Source organism: Dasypus novemcinctus, chromosome 15 (assembly GCF_030445035.2).
Source record: "Dasypus novemcinctus isolate mDasNov1 chromosome 15, mDasNov1.1.hap2, whole genome shotgun sequence".
Lineage (NCBI taxonomy): Eukaryota > Metazoa > Chordata > Mammalia > Cingulata > Dasypodidae > Dasypus > Dasypus novemcinctus.
The window spans coordinates 31,807,703-31,824,851 of NC_080687.1; the positions used below are offsets into that span (position 1 = coordinate 31,807,703).

General features: G+C 36.6%; 1 protein-coding gene across 1 annotated transcript in view; it reads right to left on the reverse strand.

Annotated features, from left to right (window-relative positions):
- Positions 1 to 230: 230 nt before the first annotated feature.
- ERCC5 (ERCC excision repair 5, endonuclease) overlaps positions 231 to 17,149 on the reverse strand; it is a 71,964-nt gene continuing 55,045 nt past the window's right edge. Inside the window, exons 17-24 of the mRNA XM_071208210.1 lie at positions 15,436 to 16,551; positions 12,958 to 13,220; positions 12,512 to 12,631; positions 12,131 to 12,344; positions 10,782 to 10,926; positions 3,655 to 3,857; positions 2,514 to 2,596; positions 231 to 905 (exon numbers count right to left, since the gene is read on the reverse strand). Coding sequence (XP_071064311.1) covers positions 327 to 905; positions 2,514 to 2,596; positions 3,655 to 3,857; positions 10,782 to 10,926; positions 12,131 to 12,344; positions 12,512 to 12,631; positions 12,958 to 13,220; positions 15,436 to 16,551 — 2,723 coding nt within the window. The 3' untranslated portion in view covers positions 231 to 326. The remainder of the gene's footprint in view (positions 906 to 2,513; positions 2,597 to 3,654; positions 3,858 to 10,781; positions 10,927 to 12,130; positions 12,345 to 12,511; positions 12,632 to 12,957; positions 13,221 to 15,435; positions 16,552 to 17,149) is intronic.

The window sequence follows — 17,149 nt, forward strand, 5'->3', positions numbered from 1 at the left end:
CTTTGAAGACAGGGAAAGAAAATAAGATGGAAATACTAAAGACTTTTTTTAAATGTAGTCAGAAAGCATCAAACATTATAAGATAATGGAAACAAAATAGACAAAGAGCCTGTGACAACAAGAAAATATTCAATGAAATAGAAAACACTAGAGAAATGGAACATATTCAACATTTGAAAAAACTGTAGTTTTGCAACCATATTTTTTTAAAAACACACACTAAATACAAAGACTGTACAAATGTGCTTAATTTTATTATTTCCACACAGCAAATTCATTAGGAAATGTTAAGCTATATCTAATTACAGAAAATACATATTTTTTAATTAGATTTTTCTTTTTCTTCCCCTTGAATTTCTCAGTTTCCCTTTTTTCTTCCCAAACACAGGCCTGGCAGTAACCATGACTACTTTTATTTTCTTTTCATCATCACTAGAGCTGCTAGTAGTCACACCTTCATCCTTTACATGATCATGTTTCTTTGTGTCCTGCTGTTCAGAAGAGCTGATTTTTGAATCTTTAGTTGTTTTTCCTATTTGGATGTTATTTAAAGATAAACTTTCAGCATCTTCACTTGAAGATGATTCTGAGAGATAGGCATCCCCCAAAAATCCACCACATTTATTCTCTCGTTTAGAATCAGAGAGCCTCTTTCTTTTCAGGCTTGATGAATCTTTCAATTTATTTGCTATGTTTCTCTTCTGGTTTTTTTCTTTTGCTTTATCAAGTAACTCAAATTCTTTCTTCATAGCAACAGAAATTGCTTCTATTTCACTGGCTGCGGCTTCTCTTTCTTTTCTCAGCATACAGGTCACAGCTCTGCTGAGTCTCTGGCTCTTAATACCCTTAGCATCTTGTTTGTCCTGTTGAGCTAATCTGAAGAAAGAATCAATTCGAAGCTGGGTCTAAAAAATAATAAATTGGACAAGTAAGTAAAACTTCTGAACCAAATTTAAAAACCCAACTTTAATCACTGGCATTGGATTACTATTTCAGAGAATACTAATTCATTATCTCTCAAAAATCAATTCTTTCCCAAATGAATTACTAACAATAAACGTTACTTTCTAGATCATTCTTAAAACAGTACTAACACCAACTACATCATTAAGTCTTCTGTCCATACCTCAAATATGAAATCTCTTCCTCGGCATTTAAGGGGTGTTAAATATTTTTCTGTAGCCATATCTATTGTCTTCCCTTGGAGCAAAATAATTTTATAGGATCTATTTCTAAATTCTACTATTTTCTTCTTTGAAAAACATTACTATACAAATATCTTTATAGGAAGCACTTTCACAGTATTTATTAGGAGCAATCCACTTTTAGGAATATATTCTTTAAAACTAGTTACATATGAGAAAATTGTATGCCTAATATCATCACAGCATTATTTATGAAAGCTGAAAATTAGAGGTTCAATAAGTTAATGAACTAATTACGGTAAATCCCCTTGATGAAATATAATCTGGTCATTTGAAATTATGAAAACTAGGGAACAACACAGAAAAAAATATTATGTTAATAAGTAGGGAGAAAGTTAGATACATGAAGTTGCATTTATATATGGTAAAAACAAATGTTATTAGAAGGAAAAAGCAAAAGGAAATAAACTTAAATGTTAACATGTTAGAGGAGGTAAATAATGGGTATTTTAATTTTTTTCACTTTCTAATAGGGTGGGGGTACATTAACTTCTATAATGAAAGGGAAAAAAGTGTTATAACATAATTGATCTGAAATTAAGGAATTACTAAGCCAAACAGATTTCTTTCTCTGTTGGTTTACGTTCTAGTAAAGAAAGTCATCAGACAAAAAAGGGGAAACTTTCTGGAAATGTTTACCTCAGTTTTGATGTTCTTTTGTTTTTCCCCAAAATTAACCAAACCTAATGGAAATTTATTTAATTTGAATATATAATCTTAAAATATATGACCTTATTTCTGCTAAATGGTTTACTTGTGTGCATATTTTGTGAACTGGTTCTACGTAGAAGAAAGCTTGTTTTTGTGTGGGTAGAAACATGCAAGTAGAGCAAGATACAGTTACCTATATGGGTAAACTAAGTACCATAACAAAAGGCCTCCTTCCTCCATCAAAAATATTTCCTACCTATAATGGCTGAACTTCAGTACTTAAAGAAATTCAATGATCAGAATTACTGTGCATTTGATACTTCCCAGACTTTTTAAAAATGAAATATCCACGAAGGATTAATATATTTTATCAGAAAGATTTCTCTGTGAAATCAATTGCCAGACTGTGTTTTATCAAGTGTGAAACAGGAAAGGGCACCATAAACCAGACCTAAATGTGATATTAGAAAATGAAGATATAGTCAAAATTTTCTTTTCCTGTTTTCCTCTGTTCTCTTATCTAAAGTGTCATAATTATAAAAATGTATGTGATATACCCTAAAATAAAAGCATTAACTGGCCTTTAATAACAGCCAATCACAGCTTTAATAAGTTTACTCTTTATCCTGATCTTAGAAAAAAGCCGACCATAATTACCTGCTGGGCATTTAGTTGCTTTAGTACTGGAAACAGAGATTCATCCGTCTTAGTCCTATTCCAGCCAAAATACCGCTGACAAAATATGCAGGGAGTTAAGATTTATAAAAGTTTTTAAAGATATTTAAGCAAGTAATAAAACAAAAGGTTCAATGATCCCACCCATGATTCCCCATATCTTCAAAGATTTGCATATTTATAAAGACAAAAGTGATAAAATAAAATTACAAAACAAATTATTTGAACATAATTGTCTGGCACTATATAAGATAAAACATATCCAGGTATCATTTTTGAGCATAAAAGACTTGACTACACTAAGATGTTAACCTAGAATGAAAACAAGTTTCAGATACCATAGATATTTCTTTGAAAAGAAAAACAGGGGTGGCAGACTTGGCCCAGTAGTTAGCATATCCGTCTACCACATGGGAGGTCCATGGTTCAAACCCCGGGCCTCTTTGACCCGTGTGGAGGTGGCCCAAGCGCAGTGCTGATGCGCGCAAGGAGTGCCGTGCCACGCAGGGGTGTCCCCTACGTAGGGGAGCCCCACAAGCAAGGAGTGCGCCCCATAAGGAGAGCCGCCCAGCATGAAAGAAAGTGCAGCCTGCCCAGGAATGGTGCTGCACACACGGAGAACTGACACACAACAAGATGACGCAACAAAAAGAAACAAAGATTCCCGTGCCACTGACAACAACAGAAGCAAACAAAGAAGACGACGCAGCAAACAGACACAGAGAACAGACAATCGGGATTGGGGGGGGAGGGGAGAGAAATAAATAAATCTTTAAAAAGAAAAGAAAGAAAAACAGGTGTTAGATTATTTCTATTGTAAACTTTTAAACATTTATCCAAATGATTAAACACACACAAAGAATACCAGTAATAAAAAGGAAAAAATGAATAATGTTTTCTAGTCTTTCAGAATAAATAATACTTAAGAATGATATTGTATCTATGAATGCTTAGCATTGTTTATTTCAAAGATCCTCTTTAAAAATAAGGAGAGGGAAAAACCTAAAAGAGATTCTTAAATATACAGAATATGAAGAAAAAACTGATCCAAGTTCATGTTCTATAAGTTTTAAACCAAAACACTTATTTAGCTCAATATTTATGTTTTAAGAAATAAAAGGATATTCTCTAATTTTTTCAAGATCAGGTTTCCCCCAAAGAAATGATCCCTTTGAGTCATCGACTACAGGTTTGAGATATGCTTCTGCAACAGCTGGGTTAGGAAAGCCAGGTATGAGTTGCAACTTCCGTAATTTTTTTTTCACTTTGGTGTCATAAGGATTTGGTCTTATCTTCTTATTCTTTTGAGCTTCGTGCCACCATTCTCTACAAGGCAAAGAAAACTATTTATAAAGCAATAAGACTTGTTAGATTGCACTATAGAAAAAGAGCTAAACTCAAAGTTAGAAGATATAAATTCAAGTTCCAACTCCAAAACAAAGTATAAGACTTATAGAATATTATTATTTTTAATATCATTAACAATATATGGCAAATATTTATTGAATGTTTACTCCATCCTTGGCACTGTGTTATGCATTTTACATTCCCAATAATTACACAAGTAGAGTTCTATCATTATCCTCACTTACAGATTAGAGAACTGAACTCAAAAAGTAGTAACTTGCTCAAGATTTCATAGCTAGAATAGATACATTCAGAGTCCTGGCAATCTTCCTCCAGAACCCACACTGATGTATGTATGGTATTATAAAAAGTCCCAACTTTTCTGAGTCTCTTTCTCTGTGGTAAAGTGGAAATAAGATATCTACATTAACTACCTTGAATCAAACACAATCAAAGAATACTGAATGGAATGTAAAGACTCAAAAAACATGTTAAAATTGAAAAACAGACATAACTATAGATAATGATCCCAATTTTGTGAAGAACATATAAATGTAGAGAAAAAGCAGATATTCAAAATAATGTCAATAACTATTATTTTACTGTGTGCTAGGCAATGTTGTAACCTTTTAACCCATTTAATTTTCATATCTCAAATATGTATCTACTATTCATTTTCCTTGTTTTACAAATTTGAAAACAAATTTACATCTACAAAAGATTGGAATGGAAGCTATTTATTAAAGTGGCTCTTTCTCTGAGAGGTGGGAATATAGTCATTCATTTTAAAAATATTTTATCTACCCTGGCACCAAGGGATTACTACCAAGTACCAGCTGATGATGTAACTAGAAAATGACCTTGAATAAAAGGTTCAACTTGGACCAGCAGAATATCTCTGTCTACATATAATAACAGGAGTTAAAAATGCTTTTTGACCTAAATCAAGGGGGAAATGGAAAGGACAAATGAGTTTATATAGCTATGAGTCTCTTAAAAAAGAGCCGGGAGGTTATCAAAGGGGTTGCCCTCATGCACATCTGAACAGAGTCCCAGAGACGATAAAGTAGATACAACCCCAGGTATTGGTTCTTCTGAGGGCTACAGAGACCCACAGGTTTTATGGTCATGGCAGATGGAGTTCAGTGCCATGTCAGTTGGCCCTTCTTTGGAGTTGGTGTTTCTGTGTGATGGAGCTGGACTCAGATGTGATCTCTTTTCACAAGCCTTTCCTGTTACTTTACCAGAATTGTAGTTGGTGCTGGGGTTTAATATACACCCAGGGGATCTGAATCTCTGGACTGACCATATGATAGCCAGGCCCTGAGCCTCAACAGAGTTCAGCTCCTACACTCTGGTTTATTGGACTTAACCCACTCACCTAACATGGAGTTGAAGAAGGTCAACCATTACACCATGGAGCCAAGAGGGCCTACAACTGAAAGCAGGAGGATTGCATCCAGCATCCATGTGGAATCTAAGGCCCCTCTTGACATAGATGTGGAATGGACACAACCAACCAATCCGTCCACAGGATGGAGGAATAGAATATGGATTAGAGTGGACTTACTGATATTCTATTCAAGAACTATTGTGATTAGTAATCAAAGAAAATGTGGCATTGGTGTGGAGAAAGTGGCCATGGTGGCTGCTGGGTATAGGGAATGGGAGGAAGAGATGAGATGTGGAGGCATTTTTGGGACTTGGAGCTGTCCTGGGTGGTGCTGCAGGGACCATTACCAGACATTGTAGGTCCTCCCATGGCCCACTGGGTGGAACATGGGAGAGTGTGGGCTATGATGTGGACCATTGACCATGAGGTGCAGCGATGCTCAGGGATGTATTCACCAAATGCAATGAATGTCTCATGATGATGGAGGAGAATGTTGCTATGGGGGGAGTAGTGGGGTGAGGGGGGTGGGGGGTATATGGGGACCTCGTATTTTTTTAATGTAATATTTAAAAAATGAATAAAAACAAAAAAAAATCTTCAAACAGCTAATTGAATAAAGAAAAAGTATTAACGATAAAAAAATATTTTATCTATTTTTCCTTTATAAGCAAAAATTATTATGGAAAGTTAAAGATAACCACATTCTTTGACACTCTTCCTATCAAGAAGCAGAAACCATATCAGGTGAGTTATGTGACCTATATAACAGAGAAATGACACTGTACCAGGACTTAAAAGGCTGCAATTTCTGCTTCCTGTCTTTTGGAAATAATGCTCTTGAAAATCAGCCAAAACACTATGAGGAAGCTCAAGCTCATGAAGAGACCCAAATGGAGAGGATCCAAGGCTCAGGGCTAACAGTTTTGGCTGAGTTCCCAGCTGGCCATCAGCACCAACATGCTAGTCACTTGTGTGAACCATCTGAAATGGATTCTCTAACCCTGCTGAGTCACCTTAGTTGATGTGATGTGGAACAGAGATGATACATCTCCACTGACACTTGACTGAATTGTGGATTCATGAGCAAAATAAATTACTTCTGTTGTTTTAATCCACTAAACGCAGAGATAGATATCTCTGTAATACAGAGACTTTTAAAAAATTATAATTAGGAAAAATAAACAGTTAACTTACAAATATAAACGTAATTCTCACAAATTCTTATGTTCAATGGAACCTTAAAAACCACCTGTATCTCACATTTCAGGATTTCATGTATTTAGCATTAGGAACTGATTCACAGATTTGTCTCAGCCAAGATTTCACCTCACTGATGCAGGAGTGCCATCTAGCATTTAAAAAGAGTAACTAAAGCTGTCACTGTAGTATTAAATGAAAAAAGAAAAAAAAAGGGTAGTTTTTAAAAATCAGTTTTGCATTATTGTTTCTGGGAGTATACTGGGGGAATACATATAATCCTTCTCGACTTTATTTTTGTATTTTTATCTTTGAAATGGTAATCATGTTCCAGCTAGGAGTATCAGTACAACACACTGTGAGCTCATGAAATGAAAAGGATTATCACTCTTTAAACAAGAAAGTGAGGCACATAGCTAAAAGATGAAGATGGCACCTGTCAATCAGCTGAGCTGTGGTGGTGACTGTGATGACATGGAAGGACTCATGCCCTGGCCAAGACAGAGGGATGAAGGAGGGGAATTGCTGTTACTCCATCCCAATTATTTTTGGGCCATTTGGAAATTTGGGACTAGTATTACCAGATCTCCATTTCCCTTATGATACTTTTCCCCAAAAACTATCTGCAAAATCTCCCCAAGTTAAATGTTGATAACTAATTCAAAATTAAAGTTCTATAGAAGTGTTCACCAGGGAGGCCAAACCAAATACATCTGAGGTGAATGCAGCCTGCAGGTCCAAAGTACAAAGAGTTGCTAGCCAGGGTCTGGTTATGAGAAAGTGAAAGCAGAAAAAAAGCAGGTCAACTTCTCAATTTTATTTCTCTTTCAATGGTCTTCCTGCTCTTTAACTCCACGTTCCTCCCAAATCTCCTGAACCAGGGCTAAGACACCTCATATTTCCCACCAAGGAGCCAAAGAAAGGCTAGAAGACCAAAGACAGAAATTATTAAAGCTGACTCTAAAATATTAAACAAATCAACAGGCAACAAAATAAGCAAACATTTTTGAACAATAAATAAAAAGGAAAATGACAGCAAGAGACCACTCACTATATCAGAAATGTAAATTAAGGACACTCAAATAATATTTATACTTCTAAAATACAGAAATAACAAAATGCATTTGATTAATCATGAAACATTCCAAAACACAGAATACTGTGGAGCTATTAGAAACAATGATATAAATCAATATACTTTATTCTATCACAAGAGGGTTGGGGGGGGGTTGGGCTATCTATAGGGGAAACTGAAGGAAGGAACAGGTGAACTCTTAGGAGGTTGAGGACTGGTTGAGAATGCAATTGTGGGAGTGTTCTTTTCTATGGCAGGGGAGGGATACTGGTACAGGGTGTTAGTGGTGGGAGGATATGTGGGAAAGGGTGCGTCTGGAGCATGCTTCTATGGAATACGAATATACTCACCCTGTCACAGGGTGTTGTCTCAGTGGGTAGAGACCCACACAATAAACAACAATATATTAAACTCCCATTCTGGGGAGCCTGCTACATTCTCTAATAGAGGGGCAAGAATCTCTAGAATACATGGGTAGTGCCTAGTGAAGAAGGACAAACCAACATGCCAGGCCCTTAATACTGATGGTTATACTTATGAACCTTGTTCTTGTGAAACTGAAGCTTAACCTAGGAAGATATATTGCCAAAGAGTTACTTCCTGAAAACCTCCTTATTGCTCAAATGTGGTCTCTCTCTTAATCAAACTTAGCATATAAACTCATTACCTCACTGTCCCCTCCCCAGTATGGGACATGACTCCCAAGGATGAGCCTCCCTGGCACAGAGGGATTAATACCAAGTGCCAACCAGCAATGCATTTGAAAAAGACCTTGACCAGAAGGGGGAAACATTAAATACAGAAGAGTTTTCACAGGTAAGAGTTTTCACAGGTAAGAGATTTCAAAGTGAGTCAGGAGGTCATTCCAAAGGTTACACTTATGCATGTCTCAGGAGGATCTCACTTACTGCCACAGTAAACAAAGCCTCAAACAGGGGTGCTCCTGAGGGCCCTAGAGATATCCACACACTAAGGCAAGGCACACAACTCCATGATATCAGCATCCCGTCCATGGGCCTTACCTCGGAATATATGACAACCTATTTTCCTGATGTAACAGAGTTAGACTCATTTATAATTTCCCTACGCATGGTTCTTCTACCCCCTTTTATTTGAACCTATAATTAGCACTATATCCATTAAATATATGTCCCAGAGGCTTAAATCTTTGGTCTGTTCATGTGCTGGTTGAGCCCTGAATCTCAGCAGAGTTGCGGCCAACACCTACTCTCCAATTCATCAGACTCACCCAGGACAACTAACAAAATGATGATGATGGACAACTCCCATCCCAAAAAACAGAGTATCCACAACTGCAAGCAAAACAGTTCCTTCCATCTGGCCTATAAGATCCAAGGACCCTCTCAATTTGAAGCAAAGTGGGCATCACCATAACAAAATCCTCAAGAAATAGGAATGAACAAACCAAACATAAGGGGGTAATGTAACTATGAACCAAAGTAGATTTATTATTATTGTAGTAATTACAGAAGAATTTATAACACTGATACAAAGATATTAGTTACCAGAGGTTCTGAGGGGAGGGAGAGGGAAGATTAGGTGGAACATAGGGCATTTTTAGAGTCTTGGAATTGTTCTGCATGATACTGCAATGACAAATACAGGCCATTATACATTTTGTCACAATCTATAAAATTGTATGGAACAAAGTGTAAACCATAATGTAAACTATAGACCTTGGCTGAAGCAATGTTTCAATATTGGTTCAACAACTGTAACAATTGTAACATTGTACATCACAGTAGTGTAAGATGTTATTAATAGGGGAAAATATGAGAGGGGGAGGAGAGTGGGGTTTAGGGGAATCCCTATAATTATAATGTAACTTTTCTGTAATCTAAAACTTCTTTAAACATAAAGTTTACTATATGAAAAAAAAAAATGCAATGCTGATACTATACTTCATTCTAACACCAAATGAATTAGAGGTAACATAAAAAATATGTATCATCAGCCAATTCTTGTTTTCTAAAATTATACACAGATAAACATACATGAATATGAGTAATATATATATATAAAAATATACATAAGCATACATGTGCATAGAAGTCTAAAATTATATAAACCTAAATGTTCACTGTAATCATTTTTAATCTATATTTTACCATTTTTCTATTTTTTATTTGTATAACAAAGTTATTTTTAAAGTATCTGTAGTTCTTAATGATATTTACATACCTTAATCTATGAGTTACCTAATAACTTACCCCCAGAATGTAAGTTTCCTCAACAATAAAGAAGTATAAAGAGAGATAAAGAAAGCATAGAACAAAATACACTATTACATGTACTAAGGTTGGAGGATGTCAATCATTAAAGCAATTTTGTATTTAATTGCTTATTCTATTCACTCATTCTGCAGGCTAGACCATCCCAGAATTTTTCCAACACAGGGAATATAATGAGAGAACATGACTGAATCATCATATCAACTACTGCTAAATAGCATCTCATGACAAACTGATGTTTACAAGGTGCCACAACAACTCGTGAAAATCCTAAAAAACTTGGAATTGTATAATTTAAAAGGGTGAATTTTCAGGTTTATGAACTAGTTTTTTAAAAAAGATGCTATCAAGGGAAAATCTTAAGAACTACATTCATAAACATAGTCAATTATTACAGTCATACTATTATCACCTTACAACCTCCAAAACTGAAAAGTGTACTTCAAGTATCAATTATGGATTCTGGATGGTAGAAGATTCCATCAATGAATCTATCACAGTATACACATAGTGGGGGGGGGGGACAGCAGTATTGGCTATAAAGTTCATGGCATTATATTTCCACATCCCTATCTGGCAGCACTCTTTTTAGAATACTCAACATACAGAAGTAATATTATTTTTGCTTCTTCATTCCATCCACCCCACTCCTCAAGAGACTAAAAGCACAGTCTAAGACTTACTCATCTTTCTAATTTTTCAAGGGCCACACAGTGCCTGATACATAGTTCAGCTACTCAATAAATGTTTGAACGAATGACATGGCAACTTCTACACTCATGAAATTCCACAGGACTAGGCTTTGTACCTTTGAACTAGGATAAGACCATCAACACTAAAAATAAGGGGGGGGGGGCTTTTATAACCCCAACCTCTTATTTTCTCAATGAACAAAAATTTGTGACATTTCATTATGCAAATAGCAGTTCCATTTGTTAATTTGGGTGGTTAAACAAACATGTGAATTAATGAAATTAAGAACTTACGAGAATCTTAGGAGAGGTTCCAGGCCATGTCCAGGGAATTCATTGAGAATTTCCATGGCTGTTACACAACCTACAGTTGGTATTCCTTCTGTATAATCACTTCCGAGCAAATAGGCCAAGTTTATTAATTTGTTCCGGTCCAATCCTGTAAGAGCAAAAACTATATATATCTTCCCATTCAAGGGTATTTCTTTTTTACTATTTGAAAATTTGAAAACATATTATTTTCTTTGTGTCCTGTCAAGATTTTGAAAGTTGCATCCAGCTTTAAATGTACATTGACCCCCAAATTTAGTTACCCAGCCCAGGTCCCTCCTCATCTATCCAACTACTCAACCTAACATTTCCACCTGAATGTCCAAAAAGCAATTCAAATTTTACATGTCCAATCCTGAACTCTTCATTACTCCGCTACTTGACCCTGCTCCTTTCACAGCCTCCCTCATTTATTAAATAGCAAGCTCATTCCACTTGTTGCTCAGGACTTGGAATCATCTTTGACTTTAACAACTTCTCCTTCTCTCACATCACACATCTAATCCACCCACAAATCTGTTCTATAACACACTAAACCCTACTAGATTTTGCCCTCCCCCTACCTCTCTGACCTCAACTCTTGCATTCTCCTCCTTACTCACTGTGTTCCACTCACACTGGCCTCCTTGTTTTCCTGGAATACACCAAGCAAGCTTCTGCTTCAGGGCCTCTGCACTAGTCTCTCTGACATGCTCATCTCCATATCTGCTTTCTGTTTCCTTCACACCCTTGCCCAAAAGTTACCTATTAGAAAGTTTTGCTGATGACCCACTATTTAAACCAGCACTGCATTCTCTGTCAATTTCTCTCTCCCTTTACTTTTTCTATATGGCTCATACTACTGTCATATTAATATTTAGGTATTTGTTTCATAACTGTTTCCCTACTAGACTGTTTTATTCTCTATTGTATCCCCACTGACAAGAACAACAACTGGCATATAGGAATATATGTTTGTTGAATGAAAGAATGAATCATCAGTGCCAGAAACACCAAGAGAACAATGAGGTTCATGATTCCAGTAGGAGAGTCTCCATCTGTTTCTCGTTACTACCATCTTTAGCTTTACTCTGGAGTTCTCAGGGTAACCAGTCACTTCCCAACCAGATGATTAAACTGCAGAAAATGTCTAGAGACTTAGATTTTAATTTCTTAATTCTAACTTAAAAAATACTTTTTATCTAATAGGCAAAATATCAATTATATAGAAACTGCCATTTCCATTAATTCATATTAGTTCCTTGGAAAGAAAGAATTTAAATTCTAGATTCTAAATGCAAATTTCAGAAAGTAACCATTCTCTGAAGTCTTACCTAGTTGATTGTGAAAGTCCACATACTGGTAATATTCTACAAACTTGTTTTTACTAAAAAAGTTTTTATAGACATGCCGTGCTCCAAATAGCCAAATATCACTATCATCAGTGATTGTTCCAGAAGTTTGATCACTCAGGTCCAGGATGGCGCACTGTGCCTCTGCTTCCATAGGAGCCTCAATATACGGAATGCCAAACAGGCGAAGAAGTTCCTGAAGAGTTACAGATACACAATGACCCCTACTGAAATACATTAACTGGCCTTGATCCAGAAGTGGGAACAGTGCTTAAAAAGGGTATTCAATGCATTCACTGGGAAACGTGATTAAGTAAAACTATCAATAGGCATTGTTAAAGCCCCAAGGTTGAGTAAACTTACCTGGCTTTCCAGAAACATCTGTCCTGTTACAGTAGCAGCAATCCTTTCTTGCTGCTGTTTTTGAGCTTTCAATGAATTCTGCTGTGTTAAAAGATTGCTCTCCAGAGTTTCCAGCTCTTCCTATATAATAATTTCATTTGTAGATATATTAATAATTCAATTAAGTTTGTTACAAAAACTTGCATTTAATCTGACCAATAAGCATTTTTTCTCCTTATGAAGTATTCCACTGGATTTCAGAGCAAGATCTGTAATATCTTTAGAGTTCTCTCACTAAATGACAGTATCCCAGACAGCAACCTTCATAAAAAGGAGCCATTACCAAGAATAAGATGCATATAAATGGCTAATATTCATCCTTAAAATGCTTTAAAACTCAAAAGCTACTTAACTTGTCTTCCTTAACAATAAGTTAGAGCAGTTAAAGCACAATGTTACATTATTACCAAATCAATATCTTGCCATTCATTGAATAAATCCTCTGCATCTTTTTCAGCTTCTTCATGTGGCTCAATATCCGAGTCCTCGATTTCAGAGTTGTCTCTTAGGAGGCTCTCAATGTCACCTGTGGTTACTTCCTTCTTAGGGTCTATTGTTTCCTCTAAAGCAACTCGATTTTCACCTTGTTCAGAGGGAGGTTTAGAAGCTTCGTGTAATTCAGGTTGAGGTTCATTATTACTGACTACACTGTCCACTTCAATGAAACTTCCTGTATCAAAAAAAAAAGGTCATTTTACCTACTGCTGAAACATTTAAATTATCCTGAAAAATGTTTACACTAAAAAGAAAAGATTTTAATAAAAAAGAAACCACTGGACAAGTTACTACTATTAAATAAACTTGATAACAAATGCCTAAAACTTCAAAACAAGTCTTTTCAATTCAATAAAATTGGCACTGGCTTTGAAATTAGTAACAACACTTTCAGAGATTTGCATATTGGCTTTATGCAAATATATACTAAGCTAACTAATACTGTTTTAAAATTAAAAAAGGATAGCGGGAAGCAGCCTTGGCCCAGTAGATACGGCATCCGTCTACCACATGGGAGGTCTGCGGTTCAAACCCTGGGCCTCCTTGACCCCTGTGGAGCTGGCCCACGAGCAATGCTGATGTGTGCAAGGAGTGCCATGCCATGCAGGGCTGTCCCTGCATAGGGAAGCCCAACGGGCAAGGAGTGCTCCCCGTAAGGAGAGCCGCCCAGCGCGAAAGAAAGTTCAGCCTGCCCAGGAATGGCGCCGTACAGAGAGCTAACACGACGAGATGACGCAACCAAAAGAAACACAGATTCCCGTGCAGCTGACAACAACAGAAGCGGACAAAAAGAATAACATGCAGCAAATGGACACAGAGAACAGACAACTGGGTCAGGGGGGGAAGGGGAGAGAAATAAAATAAAAATAAATCACGGTATATAGCAATATATGTAAACAACCATGGAAGTCATTAAAAAATGTTTTTATACTATTTCACTATTAACATAGTAAAGAATAAAGCTGTAACTCAGTAAAAAGAATACTGGAATACTCAAGAGAAACTCTTCTCTTCCATTTCCTTCCCTTCTCTTTTCTTTAAAAAATATTTATTGGTTCCCTTCCTTCCCTTCAGGTAGTGAGGCTTGATGAGGGCTGAGGCTTGATGAGGAAGTAATGAGGACTGAAGAGGGGGCTGGGGCTATAATCAACAGGAGACTGGAATCAGGGAGGAACCCATGACCAAGAATAAGGTCAGTGGGATCAGGAGATTGGTTACATATAGGGAGACAATCAACAAGTAAGTCAATATTTTGAAGCTAATGAGAGCAAAGTATTTCACTGTTAGAAAGGGATATGATGGAAAGGAAGGGGTGGGGGGACCACTAGAATCAACCCGGTGATGATGGACCGGAACTGGAGGTAATAGGAACTCATGAATTTTAATAGAGCTAGACAAAGAAATAAATATAGAGGTATGTGTGTTTGTGTATAAACATACATAAATATATTTCCTGGTTCTGTCACTGAGAGAGCCTAAAGCAATGACACTCCAGTAACAATGAGGATACCCAGTGCCCAGATACTGGTTTCTAAATACCATGTTCCACTAAAATGAACCAGGGTTTGTTAATGAAATTGCTGGTTCCAGAGCCAGGACAAGGAAATTACAAGATAAACCTGAAAATCTTGGCCAGAAAGTAAGGAAATGCTCAAAAAACAAAGGGGGATTGTGAAAGCCATAGGAGATAGCCTGGACAAAGCTAGAACAACTTGAGCAACAAAATGAATTATGATAGTTATCAGATTATAACTCACAGGATAAAATAGAAATCCATGAGTCCACCCTGACGTTAAAAAAATAATAAACTGAGAAGGGAAAGATCTTCCATATATTATGATACAATTAGAAAACCACCATTTGGCAACCATGATAATTCAAGCAAAAATCATCAATGGATACTAAAAGAAGTAGATAAAAGCCTGTTTAGGAGCAATGTATTTATATAACTCCCAAACTATATTTCCACAAAATACTTATTAATTACAAAAGGGAAAATAAAAACTTCAGAGTAGAAAAACCTGGCAGACACTGGAATAAAAATTAATGTGTGTACATATGTGTGTATTTTTATGTGCACATGTATGTGCACGCAGAGAAGGATACTAATAAAGCAAATGCTGTAAGATGCTAGCAATTGAGATACTAGGTGAAGCAATCAGTTTTTTTGTAATATCTTTCAACACTTTTTTAAGTTTGTAATTTTTAAAATAATAAGTTAGAAAAAATAAAAACTGAAGAGAAACTTACCCTTACCTTCTCCAAATAAGGCACTCCCTCCCTGGTTCATTATCTGGAAAAAGTGGGAAATGGACTAGACTAAAAGATCTCTTAGTTCCTACAGATATGAAATTCTACTATGCTCTATTTCTAAGAGTTTAAGCACCTACCATCAGATTCACTTTCTTCAGAGTAGATTTCCATTGGTTCCATAGACTTTGGAACTGAAATTAAATTCTGGCCTGCAGATTCAATAGTCTCACTTTCTTGAATGGTTTTCAGTAAATTCTCATGATCTTTAGTAGTAAATGATACCACGTTTTCCAGGTTATTTAGAGCCTCTGAAGAGACACTTACTGTGTTTCTCATGTCTTGCAAATTGACAGTGCCAATGATTTCAGAAGCATGATATTTTTCACATTCTGTTTCATCATCACTTAAAAGAACAGAGGAATTATATTTACTTTCAGATATGCAAAGATCTTTTTGTATGTCAAGACCTTCGGTACCGGTTTCACATCTTGATACAGTAATTGTACTTGTTGAAGATATTGGTATCAGTTCTCTTCCATTCTGGAGTGCAGGAACATTACTGTCTATAACCACTGTATCTTCTAAAGGAATTGGCTCTTTTCTATCCTTAATCATAGATTCATCACTAATTTGAAGGGCTTCATTCACTGCATGAATAAATGATGTTTGTTCTTTTTGATTAGATTCACTGCCTTGATAAAAGACAGTACTTAATAAATTAGCTGAGTCTGTCAGCTCTTTATCCTTTTTAGTGCTGGTCACATTCTCCTTTACAAAGTTCTCACTGGATGAATGACATACTATTGTAACTAGCATTCCTTTTTCATCTCTAACAGTAACTTCTTTATCATTTTCCTCATCAGAACTGTTCATAACCAATTTTTTCACTCTTGACTTTCCCATCTGCACATTGTCCCCAGCATGCACTTTTATTACTTCATCATCATCAAGAGCTTTCTGAATAGCTATAAGAGTCCTTGGCGATACAGAGCCCTCATCTATAGCAGCAGATGGAATCTTCTCATCATGTTGCCTTTTATTTTCACTCTCTAACTCCTCTTCTGAGCTATTTCCCAACATGGCAGCTTGCATAGCTAGTAAGGTTCTTGGAGAAGGAGGGGTAGCATCAGACTCTTTCTTTGGCTTCAATTTTTCAACTGGAGATGACTTCATGTCAAAAGATATATTATGTACTTTGCTGGAAGAAGGAAGAGACTCTGAATCCACTTCTCCAACTTTCTTTGCTTGAATACCTTAAGAAAAATTTAAACACGTCTCGTTACATATTTTTACAGTGAAATGACATACTACTGGTAGAATTCATAAGAGAATAATGGCTCTCATAAAATTACAAACTTTCACTTAATTACCAACTAAGAGTTAATTGTTTAAAAGTAGGTTGGGGGAAGCGGACTTGGCCCAATGGATAGGGCATCTGCCTACCACATAGGAGGTCCACAGTTCAAACCCTGGGCCTCCTTGACCCGTGTGCAGCTGGCCCATGTGCAGTGCTGATGCGCCAAGGAGTGCCCTGCCATGCAGGGGTGCCCCCGCACAGGGGAGCCCCATGCACAAGGAGTGTGCCCCATATGGAGAGCTGCCCAGCACGAACATAAGTGCAGCCTGCCCAAGAATAGCACCACACACAGAGAGCTGACCCAGCAAGATGACGCAACAAAAAGAAACACAGATTCCCGGTGCCGCTGATAAGGACAGAAGCAGTCACAGAAGCACACACAGCAAATGGACACAAAGAACAAACAACTGGGGGGGCGGGGGAAGAGAAATAAATAAATAATAATAATAAAAGTAGGTTGGCATGACAGATATTAATCCATTAATAGCACTGTA